The sequence below is a fragment of the Erpetoichthys calabaricus genome, chromosome 8 (genome assembly GCF_900747795.2).
Source record: "Erpetoichthys calabaricus chromosome 8, fErpCal1.3, whole genome shotgun sequence".
Classification (NCBI taxonomy): Eukaryota; Metazoa; Chordata; class Cladistia; order Polypteriformes; family Polypteridae; genus Erpetoichthys; species Erpetoichthys calabaricus.
This window is the reverse complement of record NC_041401.2, coordinates 18,797,337-18,819,377: the sequence shown is the minus strand read 5'-3', so window position 1 is coordinate 18,819,377 and position 22,041 is coordinate 18,797,337. Positions and strand designations below refer to the sequence as shown.

Sequence of the window (22,041 nt, the reverse complement as noted above, 5' to 3'; positions counted from 1 at the left end):
CTCAACAGAATTTTCTAATTGAATACATTTTGAATTGTGTGTTTGTTTTTTGATTAAAATTTATAGTAGTGTGAAGACTTTAACAAGACCCATACTTAGTTTCAAAAATGTCTCACATATAACAGAAATATTCATCAAAGCCTGTGGACCATATAGTAAATGAGAGTTATGTGCACACTAGCTCACACACAAGTAAATGAGGCCTTTTGGCTCATCTTTAGGAATCAGTAATGCATTCTGGATGAATTGTCTTTTTTCTAACTGTTTCAGATACCCCTAAATATTTAATACTATCTTCTTATATGATACACTACCGTGGTTGTCTGTTTCTGTCCAGGATTTTAAATCACGCAAACTGTTTCACCTATTGACCTGAAATTTGGTACACATATACTACGTGACCTCTACTATCCGCTTTCGGGGTGATGATTTTTATTACTCTTTTTATTTTTATTTTATTTTATTGTAGTATCAACTCTCAACAACAGGGCAGCTGTGCGGCACATGCATATGGGCGCCGTTCTCATCCCTACCAGCTTCGCCGTCACTTCCTCTGCCTCTTCATATCTTAAATCATTCCTGAGGCAGATTGAACACTTAAGTGCCAGCTTAAGTGAAAAATTAAGAAAAATGTACTAAGTAATTGCCACACAAAAGCTTACTTAATCTGTTTTAACGCCAAAAAATGCTGACGGATAAAGAGAAGAAGCGGGCCACAAAAGTGGAGAAAATGAGCTGCTCACGAAGAAGCAAGCGCATCAACCTCTGACCAAACGAATGGTAAATGTGCAGTGAAAGAGGATGAAAACTAGGAATACTCAAGTCAAGTGTATTCACTGCACGTTATCGTGCAGTCCGCCGTTACTGGTTTAGTATAGTATACCTGGGAGTGATATTACAAGAATATTGAATCAATCTTTACATGGTCCACAGCATTACATTTTAGTCTTCAGAATTATTTATTTTCGTTAGAGCATTACATGTTTTTACTCTCACAACATTTGTGCTTTCTCTTTTGGTGAGCCATAGAAGGATGAACATCACACTATTTGTTGCTCCTTGTATCATTTTTAATCTTTATTTACTTTCAAAACAATTCTTAAGAAACTAATAAGGTTTTTTTTTTTTCTTCCCCCAGATAAAAAAAATATTGTAAAGTTGCAATGACTACTATATTGAGCTCCATTAATGGAGTGTATCTTTTTATATACACTGTATGGTCAAGAGTATGTGGGTACCTATCCAAATTATTGAGTTGTGATGTTTCAGCCACACCCATACTGAAGAGCCCAGTGACTTTAAATGTGGCTCTGTCATAAGATGCCACCATTGCCACAAGTCAGTATGTAGAATTTCTTCTCTGCTAGATCTGCTTCAGACAACTGCTGGTGCTACTTTTGTGAAGTGAAAGTGTCAAGGAGCAACAGCAGCATGGCCATGAAGTGGTGAAGAACACACTCTCAAAGAGTGGGGTTGCTGAGTTGTGAAGCACGTAAAAATTGTTTAGGGTCTGTTGCATCACTCACAACAGAGTTACAAACTGCCACTGTAGGCAATGTCAGCATAAGAATTGTGTGTTCTGAGATTCATGAAATGGGCTTGCATGGCCGAGCAGCTTCACACAAACCTAAGATCACTATGTGCAATGCAAAACACTGCTGAAGTGGTATAAAGCTGCTACAACTGGACTGTGGAGCAGTGGAAAGAAATTCCCTCTGGTGATGAATTATACTTCACTATAGTGTGATGGATAAAACTGGGTTTGGTGGATGCCAGGAGATCACTACCTTCCAGATTGCATAGTGCTTACTCTAAAGTTTGGTGGAGAAGGAATAATGGTATGGGTCTGTTTTTCAGGGTTTGGGCTTGGCCCTTTGGCTCCAGGGAAGGGTACCACTAATACTACAGCATACAAAGACATTTTGGACAATAGTACAATTCCAATTTTATGGCATCAGTTTGGGGAAAATGTTTTTTTCTGTTCTAGTATGACTGTGCCTCTGTCCACAAAGTCACATCCATGAAGACACAGAGGAACTCAAATGGTCTGCACAGAGCAATGACCTCAACCCTGTTAAACACCTTTGGGATGAACTGGAACATTGATTGTGAGCCATGTCTTTTCATCCAACATCAGTACCTGACCACACAAATGCTGTTTTGGCAGAATAAGGACAAATTCTCTCAGATATGCTCCAGAAAAGTTTGCTCACTCCTCCTCCAGTTTTGTCCTGTGTCTTCTTCTCTCTGTGGGCTTTTTTTCTGTTAGTAAAACATAAACTCTTGAAGGCCACTTTGTCGCCTTTTGGCAAACAGCACCTGAGCTTCAATGACTTTTTTTAGTGATTTATGATTTCCAACTTTCTGTTCTCTCCTTTTTATTTAAAATTTTACACAGTGTTATTTCTTTAGCCAAGGCAAGTGATATTTGCAGATGTCCCTGTCACTGTTATGCTAATACCATACTGAATTATACACTTTAAGCTCCTGCCTCTAGTCTCTTTGTATGTTCCTTCATTCTCTTTTGGCCCTTAGTAATCCTTGTAACACCCCATCGTATTTATTGAAAATAAACAACTTTTCTCGTTTCTTCCTCCCAAGCGAAGGAGTGATTTTTCCTTGACCATCCAAATTGCTGGTAATATATATTAAAATTCAGGTGTCTCTTGAAAACCCACTGACTCAAATTCAGGTGTCTCTTGAAAACCCACTGACTCAATAAACCTTCAAACAATTTAGATTTTCATGTTGTTTTAATCTAAACTTGGGACCTTGTAGTGTTTTATTTCTTGTTTTCAGTTCCGTATAATTACTTTCTGATCACTTCAGTATTATGTTAATGACCTTTCGATAAAGATATCTAGTAAGTAAATAACAATAATAAGGAGGATGGTGAATCTAGTGAAGTTCACTGTTTGCCCAGATCTTTTCCATTTCAGGGCTTTGTCTCTCAGTGAAGTTTGCTGTTTACTTGGACTTTTAGAAAGTACGTTTTAATCATTTTCATATTGACTGGCATCAGAAACTTTTTTTTTTTTTTAATGAATTCTTAACACATACCAGCCTCTAGAAATTGTATGGTGACAACCTCACAGTAATGACAAGAACTACAGTTGATTACATTTATTTAGAGCTTGGCAAATCAGTGCTATATTCAGGTTACATCTTTAACAAAAATGTAATTAAATGCATTTTTATAACACAAATTACTTCTCTCTTTAATAGTGCGCTTTCCTGAAGATGTGGAGGATGATGGTATAACCTTCCACCCAGAATACAGCCACCAGTGTTTTGGAGATGAGTAAGTAGCTGAATGTATTGTCATAGATCAGAGTGCATTGTTTTAGATAGCAACATTTTTTATAGTCTTATTTCAGTCTTGTTCATGCTCATATGGCCAAAATATAATTTTTTTTCTGTGATAATTACTGTCTACCTCTTATTTTCTCTTGAGAATTATTTCTTAAGAGTAAAATAATCTTTTTAGAAGTAAATTTAATAAGGTATTTTTAAAATGTAGACTACAAAAAGAATATTCACCTGGAAAATTGTAAGTATAGTAGTAGAAGTATAATGAAATTCTTACTTGATGTGTACAGCAAACATGCAGAATGTCCGTGCTCTCCGGAACCATGATGAGCTAGAATGTACAGTATTAAAAAAAATACAAAAACCAGACACTATTTTAAATAACAGAAAACACGGATCTGTTTGACTGCAGCCATCCTGCAGATTGATAACTTGTATTAATAAAAATAATAGTTATATGATAGTTGCTCTTGAAAACAATTCATCAAGTTACAAGTTTGTTTGGAGATATGCAACTAAAGGATTTAAAAATTAAAAACAGCACTGTGATATACCACTCCATGCACAGGACTGTATTAAACATAACACATGTTGCCAACAAGAGCTGCAGCTCAGTCTTAGGGTCAGAAGAAAAAAATCACATAATAATGTCAAAGTGGTCCTTTACATTAGAATTTATCCTTACACATGCTTGTGTTTCTTAGAAATAGGTTACAATCTTTCAGGGATTTGCATGTACAAAGCAAATATATTTTCAGTTGTTAAATGTATCTGTAAGTCTGTTCTTTTTTATTTTGAAGGCACCAAACAACAGCTTGGTTAGTTAAAGAAAGAATAAAAATTCAGATATGTTACCAATAATTTTGAGCTAAACTTGTTCTCAATTACTGTATGGTTGCAGTTTTCTGTGTATAAAATTATCGTGCAACATAGCCAGCTTATGAAGTTATGAGAAAGAGTAGTGGAAGCTAGATTAAGAAGGGAGGTGATGATTAGTGAGCAGCAGTATGGTTTCATGCTAAGAAAGAGCACCACAGTTGCAATGTTTACTCTGAGGATTTTGATGGAGAAGTATAGAGAAGGCCAGAAGGAGTTTGTGGACCTGGAGAAAGCTTATGACAGGGTGACTGAGAGGAGCTGTGGTATTGTATGAAGAAGTTGAGAGTGGCAGAGAAGTATGTAAGAGTTGTACAGGTTATGTACGAGAGAAGTGAGACAGTGGTGAGGTCTGCAATAGGAGTGACAGATGCATTCAACGTGGAGGTAGGATTACATCAGGGATCGGCTCTGAGTCCTTTCTTATTTGCAACAGTGATGGACAGGTTGACAGTTGAGATTTGACAAGACTCCCCTTGGACTATGATGTTTGCTGATGACATTATGATCTGTACCGAGAGTAGGGAGCAGTTCCAGAGTTGAAGGCACTTATTAACTGCTGCTCTGAATACGGGGGGCTTATGGCTCAGTATTTTAGTGTACCTTTTATGAACAGTTCATTCAAGACACAAATACTTCAAGTTACAGTACCGTGACAGTACTGGCACAGATTCGATGAGAGGAAAGCAAATTTATTTCATATCTCACAAGTTTTACATCTGCATGCTAGTAAGAATGTCCATGTCATAATACTACTACTTCTACTATTAGATTTGACACTTTCACAAAAAAGGTACTGTGCAAAGCTATGTGTACCATTCAGTGAAATATTTATGAACTTGACATCAAAATGTACTCATTAGAAACATTAAAACAGCAATATATAAAATGTAAAGTGTCTCAATACATTTACAAATCATTGTAAATACTTTATATGACAAGTGTTATAATTTGTTTTTCTATATGCAGTATCGCTAATTGTAAATATTGAAATATTTTTGTTTTCCAGTGAAATAGCATTTGGATACAAAGGCCTTCACATACAGCTATACTACAGTGCAGGAAATCTAACAACACTATTCAATGTCAAATATTCATCAAAAGTAACTGATAAATTTGACTGTGTCGAGGTAATATTAACTTTTTCTCTATGATCTTTTTAAGTATATAGCAATATGTACTGTTTAATATGAAAGTGTGCTTTATGTCTGAAGTATCTAATTTGAGAATCTTACCTGTACCATATTTTATATATATACTGGTGTCCCTAAGAACATTTCTCTGGGTCTAATAACCAATTAAAATGTACGCAATCTCCAACAAGCTAGAAGTTGTCGTTTCCATGAAATTAGACTCAACTTGTTGGGCTCAGCTTTTGGCAAGTACTTCTCACTACAGAACCAAAAAATGGAAGAGCTTCCTCCCGTCCAGTTGGACTACTTTGTACTGAGACCTTGAATCGCACAATAAACAAAATTATCTTGGACAGTATTATATCTCATATGTATTTAGTGAACTATCTAGTATGTACCACAAAAGTTTGAAGTAAGGAAGTCATCTCCATTAATCATGGAGCCAGAGGGTGATGACTTTGAAAAATGTGACAATAATGACCCTGTAAACCTATAATAGTATGTCTTTTTCACATTAAATGGTTGATAACTAATTTTAGTGGGTGGGGCTTAATCTAATTCAACTTTACCCCCTGGCCTTTTGGTTCTGCAGCAATAACTTTCTTGCTTTTGGAGGGAAATTTAATATGACTTTTGAGTTTTGTTTAAAAGTAATTCCATGTACTTTAGACAGTTGAGCGTAGAACATTTTTCAGTGTAAGATATATTTAAGTTAACTCGTTGTTCCCTGAAACATTACCATAATATACTGCATAAATGGACAAATGGGCTATATTTTGTATTTCAGCATGGGGTTATGGGAATTGTAACAATTATTTAAAATTTCCTTCATGGTTTAATTTAATAAAGCATGAAAATCCTTTTACTCTTTCAAGGAAAAGCATTCTTTTATTATTGACATTTTGAACTCACTATAGAATTAGGCAGAAAAAAAACCCAAAAAACATGATGGTGTGACCAATCAGCTGTGACTTGCAGTCATTTTAACTTATAATGATAAAATGATAATATTTGTTAGTTTATTATTGTTTGTTTAGTAAGATGGGTAATGAATTAACAGAAGTGTCACTGGTGGGTGTGTGAGTATATATAGTATATATACAGTATGTATATATAATATATATATATATATATATATATATATATATATATATATATATATATATATATATATAAGTAAAATTCTGTTACAACGAATATCTTTACAACAAAATTTTCATTACAATGAAGTATTTTTGTGGTCCCGACGAGTCTATAGAAATCTTGTTACAACAAAGTACATTCAGCAGATACATTCATTACAACGAAGTACCCAAAAGACATTGAAATGCCTGAATGAATCATCTACAGTGCAGTTAGTTCTGTGGTCGCAGCTCAGTTGTGCATAACGATGCCCAAACAGAAACAATGTAAATTTCTCTTTCTTCAAACTTTGCTCGTACTGTTTTTTTTGCTGTTTTTATTTTCAGTGGTTTTTGAGTTTTACCTTTTGCGTATTGCTCGTCAACATTTGAAAAACATCCATTGGAATTTAACTTATTGTCACCCTCCTATAGAAACCGCAGACACGAAAGAATGATAACAGTTCATATTATATTATAGCCTGTTTCTCTGATGTCACATGTGATGAAGACCATGGAGAGGCTGCTGCTTCACCACCTGAGGCCACAGGTTCAACACACCCTCGACCCTCTGCAGTTCGCATATCAGGAGAAGGTGGGAGCGGAGGATGCCATCATCTATATGCTACACCGATCCCTCTCCCACTTGGACAGAGGCAGTGGTGCTGTAAGAATTATGTTTCTAGACTTCTCTAGCGCCTTCAACACAATCCAGCCTCTGCTCCTTAGGGATAAGCTGACAGAGATGGGAGTAGATTCATACCTGGTGGCATGGATCGTGGACTATCTTAAAGACAGACCTGAGTATGTGCGTCTCGGGAACAGCATGTCTGACATTGTGGTCAGCAACACAGGAGCGCCACAGGGGACTGTACTTTCTCCGGTCCTGTTCAGCCTATATACATCGGACTTCCCATACAACTCGGAGTCCTGCCACATGCAAAAGTTTGCTGACAACACTGCTATCGTGGGCTTCATCAGGAGTGGGCATAATGTTAATGTTAACATTATTCAAAGTTATTGTCTGGTTTTACCTGCATTTTTATTATTCTTTAATTTAATATTGTTTTTTGTATCAGTATGCTGCTGCTGGAATTTCCCCTTGGGATTAATAAAGTATCTATCTATCTATCTATCTATCTATCTATCTATCTATCTATCTATCTATCTATTAGAAGAAAAAAAATCTTAAAATTTTTGCAGCTCTGGATTGTGGTAAAAAGAAAAAAAACGTTGCCAGTGAATTCTGTATTTCGCCATCGGCACTGTCAACTTTCTTGAAAGACCGAGCAGAAAAAGAAGAAAAATCTTGGGTTGCAAACGTATGCGAACTACTGCATTTGAAGTCGTCGAAAAAGCTGTTTTTATTGGCTTCAGTGATGCTCGTTCAAGAAACATTCCTATTAATGTGGCACTCATTCAAGAAAATATAAGGTTTCTAAAATCTCTTGGGACCCCCCCCAGCTGGACAGCACGCCGAAGTGTGATCACCGCGTCTGTGGAAGACTGCTTATCTGTTGCCCGGGCAACAGCAGGCTCACAGCTCTGCTGCGTCTCTCCGCCAAAGCAAACAGAAAAGATCTCGATGGGTGATGCAAGGAACAATGTAAATGCAGGCAACAGGATTACTTGGCCACTAACCTGGCCACAACCCTGCCTGACTGCTGTGTCTATGTATAGGAGAGTGGCAGATCCCGCTACAATAAATAACCATGCTGTTCCTGTTTCAAGCTGAATAAAGCTGGTTTTGGTAAAGTACTGAGACTCAGCATCGTGTTTTGGGGTGTAAGACAGGGACTTATAGCGCGACCCCAATCTTTTAGGATTCGCTTCTGTGGCGCCTCACTGCACTGCTGTGACCCCGCTGTTGCCTTGCCCCGGCAACAGACAAACTATCCTCCACAGACGCGGCAATCGAGCTTTGGGATGCACTTCAGCGTGACGTTCCCGTTTTGGGGTCCCAAAAGAGTTCAGAGACCTCACAATATGAAGTTAAAGAAAAAGATGATTCGGCTTCTGATTGATAACTGTGCTGCCCACAACATGCTTCCACATTTAGATAATGTTCGCGTTGAATTCCTCGCACCCAATTGCACGGCAGTGCTTCAGCCACTGGATTTGGCATTCATTCGCACCCTGGAAGTGTATTATCGCAAGGAAATGCTGAGAAACATTTTCGTCAGCATAACTTGTAAACAGGAGGAGATTAAAATTAATGCAAAAGAAGCTATTGAAATGATTGCAGACGCCTGGGCGCAAGTTAAAGAAAGCACTATAGCTACAAAAACAGAATCTCATTACATATATAAGTATCCTTATATATATATATATATATATATATATATATATATATATATATATATATATATATATATACAGCGCCCTCCACTATTATTGGCACCCCTTGTAAAAATTAGTAAGAAGGGTTAGAAAAAAATTCTTATTTGCTGAAGAAGTGTCATCTTGCATTGACAAAAATGAGAAACATTTGACTTTTAATTGAAACAAGTTCAATCAAAGAAAAACAAAGCCCTCATCAAGAAATAAATATTTTTAACATGGTTTCTCATTTTTTCAGTGCAAGATGACCATTCTTCAGCAAACTGTGATTTTTTTTCTAGCCCTTCTTACTAATTTTTGCAAGGGGTGCCAATAATAGTGGAGGGCACTGTATATCCTTATATATAATTTGATAGTATCTGTATGTATGGTGTTTGCATCAATACCTCGACTCAATACAAGTTAGAAGCATGAGTAATGACGGCTGGGTATTAACAGTGGTCATTGTTTAACTTTTAGCTGATCTCAGATCTAAAATGAGTGATGATTGCAATGCAGCCACAACAGCAGCGGCCGCAGAAAGGATGCGTAGGAAACGAAGTCACATGACTGACGAGGAACATAGACTTGCTAATGTGACCAGACATACACAACGTGCACAACAAACGGATGAGCAGCGTGCGGCTACAAATGCTACTAACGCTTTAAGAAATCGTGCAAATCGGACACAAAGGACAGATGAAGAACGTGCGCTACGGAATGCTACTAACGCTGAAAGAAATCGTGCCAGCCGTGCACAAGCGACTGAAGAAGCTCGAGCAGCCGCAAATGCAGCACGGGTTGAAAGACATCGAGCAGCCCGTGCCTTGCTTCGTGAAATTGCTCAGCAGCACGGCATTGCCATGTACAATCACACAGATATTATTGAGGACGAAGTTCCGGAGCACCACTCTGGTGCATTTGACAACCTGTGCAAGCATTGCAACTCATTCAATTTTACCTGTGAGAACAAGCAAGGTGGAGAATACAATTGCTGCCATAAAGGTCGAGTTCAAATTAACCCTTACAGATACCCTGACAGGTTTAAGAACCTGTTGACATATTTAGACCCAAACTCCAAGCACTTCTTGGAAAATATCAGAAAGTACAACAGTGCATTAGCCTGTGCATCCATGGGTGCACAAATATCCCTGCCTCCAGGCCATGGTCCATATTGTTACAGAATACATGGCCAAATATACCATCAGTCTGGACCCTTGCTCCCCGAAGAGGGTGAAATACCAAAATTTGCTCAGATCTATATATTAGAACAAAATCATTTCAGGGACTTATAAAACAAATAATTCTTTGCAGAAAAAGTATTGATTTCACAAACATAGAATTTGTAGCCGATTCGATCGGGCTCCCAGTCGCTAGTATATATTTAAAATAAATAAAACCAGTAGGGGATGGCACTGAGCCTCAAATCTCAGACACAATATCACTCAACACAGTTCTGGGTTAAAATACAGGATTTTCATTCATCACCAATTTTTCCAAGTGAACACAGCCAATAAATACACAATCACAATTCTCTTTTCTATTCTGCTGGAGTCATGATGTCTGTTTTTATTTTGGACCTGGGAGCACTTCAGATGCCAGAGCATTACCTGAACAAAGCACTTCTGGGTCAGGCAGAAGCCCAAAAACGTAGGGCCTGCTAATCCCTGCAGCACTCTCTAGCAGCACCACCAGAACCCAGCAGGGCTTCCCATGCAGGACTATAACTCCCAGTTAGCCCTGCAAGTGTCTGTATGGGGAGTGTTGCCTAGGGATTCTGCCATCTAGTGTGTTAGAGGAGTAAATAATCCAACGAAGTTGACTTCCCCTGTCCCTCTATAATTTTGGCTTCCTGGAAAAGGATGGTTGATCATGCCATTCCATGATGCTAGCATATGCAGTGCAATGTTGACACTGTTTTCCTGCCTCCTGGTTGTGGCAAGGAATGCCCTGCGACTCTTCTATTTCTGTTCATTGGCATGGTCTCCTGGCTGGGATGCCAGCCCATGCTAGCTGTCCATTACAATATCTATGAACTGCTATAAATGATTTTTTTGTAAACGATTATTATATCAACTGCTTTATTGTTTAATCTAATGATTAATTTTGTCTAAATAATTCAAACGAGCATATAAATGTGTGCTATATTTGAATATTTATTAATTTTATATAAAGAATTTGAAAACTTTAAAATATAAAAAAACAACTAACATAACTCCAAGAAGAAGACATACAAGACAACACTGTTAGCAATAAAGAATTTAAGTTAAAAAAGCCTTAAAGTAAAGAAATGATATTTTTGATTAAATGAAGGAAGTATTAACGTAACTCGGTGTCAGCAATCCAGCTTGAAACAAGACCAAATAATTAGGCTTTTGGGTTCTTTTTGACCTCAGTGTTACAACAGATCCATTCTGACACATTTCATGTGTGTTTTTAAAATATCCATCTGAAATTGAGAAAGATGTTATTCATAGCCATCATAAATATACTGTAGGAGCTAGATATAGTTGGCATAAAGCATCTTAGTAATGTTTGTAAAGTATAAATGATACCAACTAAAATGGTCTTGTGTTAGATGGGCAACTTGTATCTCTTAGGCTAAGGAAAAAAAAAATTTCTATATTTTTGCAATTGCATAGCATTAATTTGATTGATTGCAAGTTAAACTTTACAGTAACATTTGCTTTGTTCTGAAGGGGCAATGATTACATGACAAGCATTTTATTTTATTTTTTTAAATTTCTGTTGCATGTTAATGCCATCACATTTATACATTTATTTAATATTTATAACAGCTGTGATGATCATGGGTGAAAATACATGCAGAATTCAGTTTGTTCACTTTAAATTCTTGATGTTAAACACTTTGAGCACAAGAAAGGTGCTATATAAATGTATTAATTTCGGCAGCAATTTTTCACTTTTTTAAAAGGAAGCTACTAGTAGGTTACATTGTGAGTGCACATTAATAATCTCTCAAAAATCCAGTGTAAAAGATTCTGTACAACACACAAATTAATTCACTGAGCTTCTTTAGCTAAAAACATGCCCTGTTTCAGGCACAGGAGGCAAAGAGAAGAAATGGGACATAACTCCATAGACTGCTTCATAAAAGTAATCAGGATAACTCGCATGCTACTTTTTCAGGGAGCACCAGTCATTTTCAGTGTTTCAGGGGTGGCGGGACAGTCATCACCTTGTCCGCAACTAACTTGAGAGAACATGTAAAGAGCCCAGAACCATTTTAGTTAAGACATGCTGATTTTTGTACCATTTTAAAGTTAAAAGCAGGATTTTTCTCATCTGTATGTTCTATGCATTTAGTAAGTTAAACTGCAGCAGAAACTGTGTCTCTTGAGAAAAATCTCTTGAGAAAAAAACAGACTTCCATCAGCAGCTGCTCCCCTGTCTGTGAACAGCTGTGTGTCACTGTGCCACAGACTCTTTTCCAGTTTGGATCAACGGAGTCAGCCAGATAGCTTATTGAATGTGGTTTATTTCCTTTTAATATTTACATGTGATTTTAAATAACTGCTCAATGTTGACAGTCACTGATAAGTAGTTTTCATTTAGATCAACGAGGGGACAGGTAAAGAGTTACAAGTCACCAGCCAAGGCATAAATATCTGACCAAATTGTGAAAATGCATCCGAATCCAAAATAAAACTAGCAAGTGCATTTACAGTTGTGCTTGAATGTTTGTGAACCTTTTAGAATTTTCTATATTTCTGCATAAGTATGACCTAAAGCATCATCAGATTTTCACTCAAGTCCTAAAAGTAGATATAGAGAAACCAGTTAAACAAATGAGACAAAAATATTATACTTGGTTATTTATTTATTGAGGAAAATGATCGAATATTACATATTTATGAGTGGCAAAAGTATGTGAACCTTTGCTTTCAGTATCTGGTGTGTTGTGACCCTCCCTTTGCAGCAATAACTGCAACTAAACGTTTCCGGTAACTGTTGATCAGTCCTGTACACCGCCTTGGAGGAATTTTCGCCCATTCCTCCGTATAGAACAGCTTCAACTCTGGGATGTTGGTGGATTTCCTCACATTAACTGCTCGCTTCAGGTCCTTCCACAACATTTCGATTGGATTAAGGTCAGGACTTTGACTTGGCCATTCCAAAACATTAACTTTATTCTTCTTTAACCATTCTTTGGTAGAATGACTTGTGTGCTTAGGGTCGTTGTCTTGCTGCATGACCCACCTTCTCTTGAGAATCAGTTCATGGACAGATGTCCTGACATTTTCCTTTAGAATTCTCTGATATAATTCAGAAGTCATTGCTCCATCAATGAAGGCAAGCCGTCCTGTCCCAGATGCAGCAAAACAGGTCCAAACCATGTTTCACAGATGGGATAAGGTTCTTATGCTGGAATGCAGTGTTTTCCTTTCTCTAAACATAACGCTTTTCATTTAAACCAAAAAGTTCTATTTTGGTCTCATCCATCCACAAAACATTCTTGCAATAGCCTTCTTGTTTGTCCACGTGATCTTTAGCAAACTGCAGACGAGCAGCAATGTGTTTTTTGGAGAGCAGTGACTTTCTCCTTGCAACCCTGCCATGCACACCATTGTTGTTCAGTGTTCTCCTGATGGTGGATTCATGAACATGAACATTAGCCAATGTGAGAGAGGCCTTCAGTTGCTTAGAAGTTACCCTGGGGTCTTTTGTGACCTCGCCGACTATCATACGCCTTGCTCTTGGAGTGATCTTTGTTGGTCGACCACTCCTGGGGAGAGTAACAATGGTCTTGAATTTCCTCCATTTGTACACAATCTGTCTGACTGTGGATTGGTGGAGTCCAAATTCTTTAGAGATGGTTTTGTAACCTTTTCCTGCCTGATGAGCATCAACAACTCTTTTTCTGAGGTCCTCAGAAATCTCCTTTGTTTGTGCCATGATACACTTCCACAAACATATGTTGTGAAGAGCAGACGTTGATAGATCCCTGTTCTTTAAATAACACAGGGTGCCCACTCACACTGGATTGTCATCCCATTGATTGAAAACACCTGACTCGAATTTCACCTTCAAACTAACTGCTAATCCTAGAGGTTCACATACTTTTGCCAGTCACAAATATGTAATATTCGATCATTTTCCTCAATAAATAAATAACCAAGTATAATATTTTTGTCTCATTTGTTTAACTGGTTTCTCTTTATCTACTTTTAGGACTTGAGTGAAAATCTGATGATGTTTTAGGTCAGGCATGTCAAACTCACTACCATTGGTGGGCTGCTTCGACTGCCATACGTGCATCAGCGGGCCATACTGTAACAAATACTATTATACAAAGTTACTGTAGCTTTCTTTCCAATACTGAAAACTTTAAAAAATGTAACACTTAAAGTTTAAAGTTTAAAGAAAAGCAATTAATTTCCATGCAGTCTCCATACAACAGTGTAGAATTAGAGTGTTAACCTCTTAGCTAGGTCCTTATTATATTACTAGGCTCACCCGCCTTTTAAGGCGACCGACTTTTATCCTCAATTTGTGTGCGCTCCATGTGTACATCAGGCATGTAAGTGTAGGGAATGAGAACATCAAAGTGCACATTCATAACATCTCCCGAAAACCTAAGTTTTTTTTATCTCCTGGAGTGCCTGTCCAAACTTGGAGTGTAGGACTCCATAATAATATACTTGAAACTCATAGGGGAACAACTCTCCCGCTGCCATTAGCTCAGAAATGGTACCATAAGTTTGAGACTTTTCAGTGAGATACTGAAGCTCATTTGTATAAGAGATTCCTGACGGCATCATTGTAAATGGCTGAAACCTTGACCAATTACTTAAAACATGTCGTACAATGTCAGCCCGAATCTGTACCGCTAAAGACGGAGTTTCATGCACTAAATAAGCTATAGATGAGAATAAGCAAGCACCATCTCCCCTGATATTTACTACGTGGTGAGGCATTTGTACTCCATCAACATTAATTATTTCCAGAGACATAATTTTGTCTATTTTTCCAGCGCATCGCGCACAAAAGCAAGGGAACGATGGGAGCACCAGAACTCTGCTCACATTGCGTCGCTTTGTACCGCAAGCCGCAAATAGTAAGTCTGTGATAAGCGGAATACCGCTACGCTTTGCACTCACGGGACGGAAGGACAATCCCGACCGCTTTTATATAGTGTCTTGATGATTGATATTCATTATATTCATTGCTTATATAGGAGCCTTACAGTGTGAGATTTATTTCTTTTGTCCCGACACTTGGCATCTCTTGTTAGTAACCAGTTCGTCAATATCAGGCTTGAAATCTTGTGCAGCTGCAACTTTTATGAGTGATGAAAGGTGCTCGACGGTAAGTCTTGAGCGATGTGGGGTTTTGGTAGCTTTCATTAACGAAAACAATTGCTCACAAAGGTAAGTGCTTCTGAACATTGACAGTACTCTCGATGCCAACTTACGGATCTGCACATACGAGGGTGGCAGGTAAGCATACAAGCCTGGCACACCAACTTTATTGTATTTTGCCTTCAGAATGGAATCTGACTGCACTTCAATCAATTCCATTTGGATATTCTCAGGCGCATTCTCAGCGTTGTAAGAGAACAGCGCAATGCCCGGCATGTTTGTGTGAACTGAAATCACGAAAATGCTCACTGAATTCATTGCTCAGTAATTCAAATTGGAAAACAAATCCTCCAAAAATCAAATTTTACTTTACTAAGTTTACTTCGAAGTTTATATTGTAAAATAAGCCGATATGCAAAAAGCCACCTGACCTACAATAATTTTACAAACTCAAAATCACAAAAATATGTTAATAAACAACTCACCAACTTCTCGCGTCCACTTCAGATCTTCAGCTGTAGTCTGCACTAACTGTTCGTTACAATACTAGCACAAAATTACATGAAACTAGAGCAAAAAAACGTGAAAATATGCGGGCTATTACTACTCGTGATGGTCAGTTCTGCCCAGTGGCCAGTCTCAGCAGCCCAGTCAGTAGTGTAGCCTTAGCAGGGGCGGCTCTAGGCTCGTGGCGGCCCTGGGCAGAGAAAGAAACGGTGGCCCCTTCGCCTGGCAATGTCAATACGGTATCTTATGCACGGCGGATGGCCACATCCGTTGCGGACACTGCATAGCTGCCTCGTGCCCATGACACGCTTCTATATACGCGTGTCCGTAACTTGAAAACCAAGTGGCTGCCCATGATATTCTCATTACGGCAAAACATTATAATACTACATATAGCTTACTGCTCTGACTCTAGCGACATTTGTAAATACAGCGTACTGATTAACAAGAAACAGAATGTTTTTCGGCCACATTGCCGTCAGCTGTGTCATTATTTTCTCTTTCTGTTTTATATTCAATATATATTGGCGTGGCGGCCCCTGGGATTTGGTGGCACTGTGCAGGTGCACAGTTTGCACATGCCTAAGGCCACCCCTGCTGCCCGCTGCTGCAGCCTAGCACTTCAGTTGTGACGCTGCGGCTCATTAAGTTTGGTCAAGGCGCGTGGCTATACTAGCAGATGACGTTTCCGGTACCGTAATGCCACGGGAAAACGCGCTTTTGTCAGAAGGCAGAAGTAAGAAAAGTCAATAAGTAACACCGAAGATGCAGAATGATTCAATCACAAACGATAGTAATCATTTTGTACAAGTTCAGTACTAACTAGGATCTGTCATGCAGGCCGCACAGATTTCTTTTGGGGGCCACTTGTTTGACATGCCTGTTTTAGGTCATATTTATGCAGAAATATAGAAAATTCTAAAGGGTTCACAAACTTTCAAGCACAACTGTAACAGGTGCATCTATTGTATTTACCTAAACTTATGTACTGAACCATTGTTTTACTTTTGTGCACTCACAAAATAATAATTATAGTAATAATGGTGGCAACTGAAAAGTACATTTACTAGACAACTTATTTGTTCTATCCAAAGAAACACCATGGCTCCGAGTTTCTTTCCAGCGCTGGTCTCTAGTGTGAATTTCTCCAGTTAACCAGCTTCACAACAGTAAAATAACAAATGTCAAACAGCTAAGTAAGTGTAAGTTTGTTATTTACAGTTTTGTTGGCTTGTCCTGAACTTTATAGATCGGCTGATGAAATTCGTGGGTTTACTTTTCGCGGATCTGCCTATTTGCTAGTTTGTCATCAAAAATTAAATAGGTCGTGTGACCTATTGCAGAAAACCACAGACAATGCTGTAGCCCCTCTACTTAAATGGACTGCAGATTGCAGCAGCCCTGGATGTACTTTGTTATTGGGTAACTTCAGTGGTTACCGTGAGGGCCGCTGGGTAAAAGATAAAGGCACTAGCTTTAACAGCTGGTAGGATCACAATCCGTGGTGTCTTTGTGCTTTACTACACAATGGGATCATAGTTTCACCCAGTTTTCTCTGAATTTATTTTCTTGTCCTGTACCTGCTTGTGTGTGTGATTTTTTTTTTTTTTTTTTTTTTGTCTTGGTCAGAAAACAATTTAATCTGTGAAGCGCTTCTGAACTATAAATCTTCACTTACATTTTCATCACGGTAGGGCAGAACTTTACATAACTTTCAGGAGGCTGTTCAGAGGGGATTTCATTTCATAACTGCAACACCATCATCTGCATGTTCAAAACTGGACTGTGTCGTTAGTGATTACCATTTTGTACATAGCATTTTGAAGCATTTTGTTTGTACCTGTAATACTAACCGTTTTGTCATTCACTACCATAAATATACACACTCAATTATTATAATAAATTAAATCTTGTAAAAAGTTGCACACATCTTTGTCTCAGCAGCCAGCCTCACAAAAGTGATTTGCTTGTGCAGTGATCATTCTGTCTCATGTTTCTTGCAACTTTTTGCCTCTTATTTAGTACAGTATACTTGCACAGGATTGCTAAATTCCGGCATGCTTCCTCTTCAAGTGTTCATGCATTGAGCTATCAATGTTGTGAAACACCTCACAGTCTACAAACAACCACTTTATTAGAGTCTTGGGAAGAAATAATTCCATACAGAGAAAAACATTTGCCGGAAGCTTTTGCTTCTTGGACACTGTTGGTTGCTTCTTATAGATTTTTGGGTGCGGATCACGAATATCATATCAAAATTTACCCGTCATGTACCATTTCAGTTTTGTCATGATTTTTTCTTATATTTGTATCCAAACATTTTTGCTCCCATAAGTGACTTATCAACAACGGTTTGTGCAGCCTGGGCATGTCCAGGTATGGAATCAGGCCAGGTTGGAAGCTGTTCTGTGGAAGTTGACATCCGGTGGCATGCCTGGGCAGGTCTGAACAAGCTTGACGCTGTCTCAGCATGCTATAAAGGTGGCTTGCATACACCGATCCTGTTCATTTGGTTAATATAGATAGTCAGTGTGTTATGTATATTATCAGTGTAATAAAGTATAGTATCTGTAGCAATATAACAGTAAGTAAGCTTGATGCTATAGACGTTTTGGTGTCTGGCGATATGTCTCGTCAATGTCGTAACAGCCGTGATACATTCTGCTATATCTGTGGCGAATATACACTTGCGCCTTAGAGACGTTGGATGACTGCTCTTGTGAAGAAAGCTTATCATCTTTATTTCGGTTGCAAAATTGGTGATCAAGACAAGGAATGGGAGCCTCACATTTGCTGTGCGACATGTGCTCTTAGTCTGAGAGCCTGGCTCAGAGGCACTCGAAAGACAATGCCGTTTGCTGTTCCGATGATATGGCGAGAACAAAAAGACCATGTGACAGACTCTTACTTCTGTTTGACTAATGTGTCTGGTTTCTCTGCCAAAAACAAGAAGTCAATTGAATATCCTAATCTGCCTTCAGCAATGAGACCCTTGCCACATGACGACAGTCTTCCAATTCCGAAACCACCAGAGGATTGGACCTTAGATGAACCAGGTGAAGAAACTGCAATGCAGGTTACTGACAGTGACATTGACCTGGATTTTGAACAGTGCTCATCAGGCGATCCACATCTGATAACACAGTCCGAATTGAATGATTTGGTCAGAGATTTGGGTCTTTCAAAAGCAAAAGCTGAGCTGCTGGGTTTGAGACTGCAGGAATGGTGTTTGCTGTCACCAGGTATGAAAATTTCTGTGTTTCGAGGCCAACATCATGATATAATCAAATTTTTTGCACAAGTCGACAGCCTCTGTTTCTGTAGTGACATTGAAGGATTGTTCTCGGCCTTGAGTTGTGATCCCAACCCGGAAGAGTAGTGTCTCTTCATTGATTCGTCAGTGTTAAGCCTGAAAGCTGTTCTGCTACACAATGGCAACGTTTATCCTTCAGTACCTGTTGGCTATGCAGCACACATGAAAGAAACGTATGAGAATATGGAACTGTTTCCGACCATGCCCCTCTAGTCTTGGAGCTAAAATCATTAAGCCCCTCACACTCACCTCGCAGATGGCGCCTTAACCCTCTTCTACTGGCAGACAAGAACTGCACAGAATTTATATCCAAACAAATCAGCTTCTTCTTAGAGACAAACACGCCCACAGAGGTTTCCGCAGGAACACTCTGGGGAAACTCTAAAGGCCTTCTTAAGAGGACAGATTATTTCATTTGTTTCCCACAAAAACCAAGAAAGTGTCAGAGCTAAGAAGCGAAATTACTAGAATAGATGAAGAACAAGCCAGGCGTCCAAGTGAAGCTCTCCACAGGAAAAGGCAGGCCCTGCATACAGAACTTAACATCTTAACAACTAAAGAAACTGAACAACTTATTTATAAGTCTAGACATCATTACTATGAACACGGAGTAAAACCTAATAAGCTTTTAGCTCAACAAATTCACAAACAAGAAGTTCGCAATGCAATACCAGTAATTACCAACATGAATGGAGAAGAAATTATAGACCATAAAAATATAATGCACGCATTTAGAGATTACTAGGGGGCTTCGTCCCCTGCTCGCTTCGTTCGCCAACCCCTGGTGTTGGGTAACCTGAAATACATTGATGTATGTATGAGATATATTGGAGTGTAAAGGTGTAGATGACGAACAAAGGAAGTAAAGAACCCATAGCATGGCCCATTAGAAAGATTTATTGGAATATTTCTTTATACACAACGTTTGTAGTAAAGATTGTCCTTGAATGAGTTTTCCTTGGTATGGAGTATCTACAACTTTAACTTTAATGTCAGATGAACGCCGAACTCTTGAGAAGGCTACATAAAGTTGTCCATGTCCAAGTACATTCTCAGAGAGGTATATGCCAACTCTGTCCATGGTTTGTCCTTGGGATTTGTTGATTGTTATGGCAAATGCAGGTTTAATGGGAAATTGGCGTTGTTTAAGTGTAAAAGGTAATTCCAGGTCAGAACTTGGAAGGTCAACTGTAGGAATCAAAACAGTATTGTTAGAATGTGATCCTGTAAGTACTTTTGTAGACTTAGCTAATGGGTGACTGTTTATGACTTCAGCAACGTTTCTCATTATCAGCTCTGTGTATTGCTTGTTTTCAGGAAGGGTCATTCGTTGATAGATTGCGACATCTGGATCTAACACGTACATTTGTGCATAGTTGCGTTTGTGATATGGTTCAGGGTGCACTGTTCCAATCCAATGTAATACTTGTCCACATACGCGAAAGCAGTATGGGCCATTGCCAGCTAGTGGCCTGATATTTACCCCGGTAGATGCAAAAGCAAATGAACTATTGTAGGATCCAATGCAGTCCATAAAGTTTTTACTTTCGGGTACATTGTTAGTTAGAAGCTTCCGTAGATGTTCCGGAAAGTCATCTAAAGGAGGCAGTCTAAACTGACCCTTTTGACAACAACGTGTAAACTCATTAGTTGTAGTGCCAGTTGTTTCTTCAGGGAAGTTAAGTGAATGACAATGACAGCAAATGATATTCATTAATCCTGGACTCATTACAGAATGCGTTGTCAGCTAATTGGCGGAATTGTTTAGTGGCTGTTTGTCGTTCCTTTCTTTGCTGTTTATGTATTGCCTCTGCTGTTTGAGAGTCGCGTTGTAGGCGCCTGCGTTCATTAATTGTATTCAGGCAGGCTCGTTTCTGTATATCTGTCAGTTGAGATGTTTCATTTTGGAGCCGTGACTCCTTTGGTTGCGTTGTTTGAGAAGCGTGTTGTTTTGAGAAGCGCGTTGTAGGCACCTGCGTTAATTGTTTTTATCCAGGCGGGGTCGTCTTTGTAGCTCCGTTAGTCGAGCTCTTTCTTTTTGAAGCCGTGCCTGCTTTGCTTGCGGCATTTCAGACGTGCGTTGTAGGCGCCTGCGTTGATTGATTTTATCCAGGCGGGCTCGTTTGTGTATCTCCGTCAGTTGTGGTGTTTCGTTTTGAACCCGTGCCTGCTTTGCTTCCGCAGTTTCAGATGCATGTTGTAGGCGTCTATGTTCATTGTATTTGTCCATGCAGGCTCGTTTTTGTAGCTCCGTTAGTTGAGCTGTTTGGTTTTGGAGCCGAGACAGTTTTGCTTCCGCGGTTTCAGACGCGCGTTGTAGGTGCCCACGTTTAATGATTTTATCCATGCGGGCTCGTTTTTGTAGCTCCGTTAGTTGAGCTGGATCGTTTTGGAGCCGTGACCGTGACTGCATTAGTTATCTGTTGTCTACCGTTAGTAATATGGATAATTGAACTTACTGTTAATATGGAGCGTTTTCTGTGGTTGTACTGTTAATAATGCATCACTGTAATGTGATTCACATATGCTATATGGTTTGGACGTGTGAGGATGCCGAATGTTTAATATGGAGAGTCCGTTTATTCTTATTACCCGGACCATGCTGTGTAGTGTGGACGTTTAGTTCAGAAGCGCGTTGTAGGCGCCTGTGCCTTTTGTACTTTCTCGCGCCTTCCGTACTATCTTTGTGGACCTTTGCGGACTCCGTAGTGTCTTCCGTTTGACTCTGGGGTGCAGTGCAGAATCCTCTTTTCTGTGTGGCGTTAGTTGAGCTATTTCGTTTTTGAGCCGTGACTCCTTCGTTAGTTGAGCTCTTTCGTTTTTGAGCCGTGACTCCTTCGTTCGCGGTGGATCAGACTTCGCTTGCGGTTTATGAGACGCGCGCTGTAGGAACCTGCGCACTATGTCTCCTGCGTCCATCGCCATGTACCTGGGTCCGTGCCTTCCGGTTTACCATTCTCGGTTAGTAATATGGATTATAAATCCTTATATTCTACTGAGCTCAAAGAAGACAACACAGAATCTAATGCATTTCTGGATACATTACAGACACCACAAATAGATGCTTTAAGTGCTGAGGAACTGGATAAACCTCTAACGCTAACAGAATTACTAGATGCTATAAAGTCACTACAAAGCGG

General features: G+C 39.0%; 1 protein-coding gene across 1 annotated transcript in view; it reads left to right on the top strand.

Moving 5' to 3' along the window:
- The window catches only part of hat1 (histone acetyltransferase 1), a 106,699-nt gene that overhangs the window by 41,146 nt on the left and 43,512 nt on the right, over positions 1-22,041 (top strand). The window contains exons 3-4 of the mRNA XM_028806299.2: positions 3,226-3,301; positions 5,195-5,315. Of these exons, the coding sequence (XP_028662132.2) occupies positions 3,226-3,301; positions 5,195-5,315 (197 nt within the window). The remainder of the gene's footprint in view (positions 1-3,225; positions 3,302-5,194; positions 5,316-22,041) is intronic.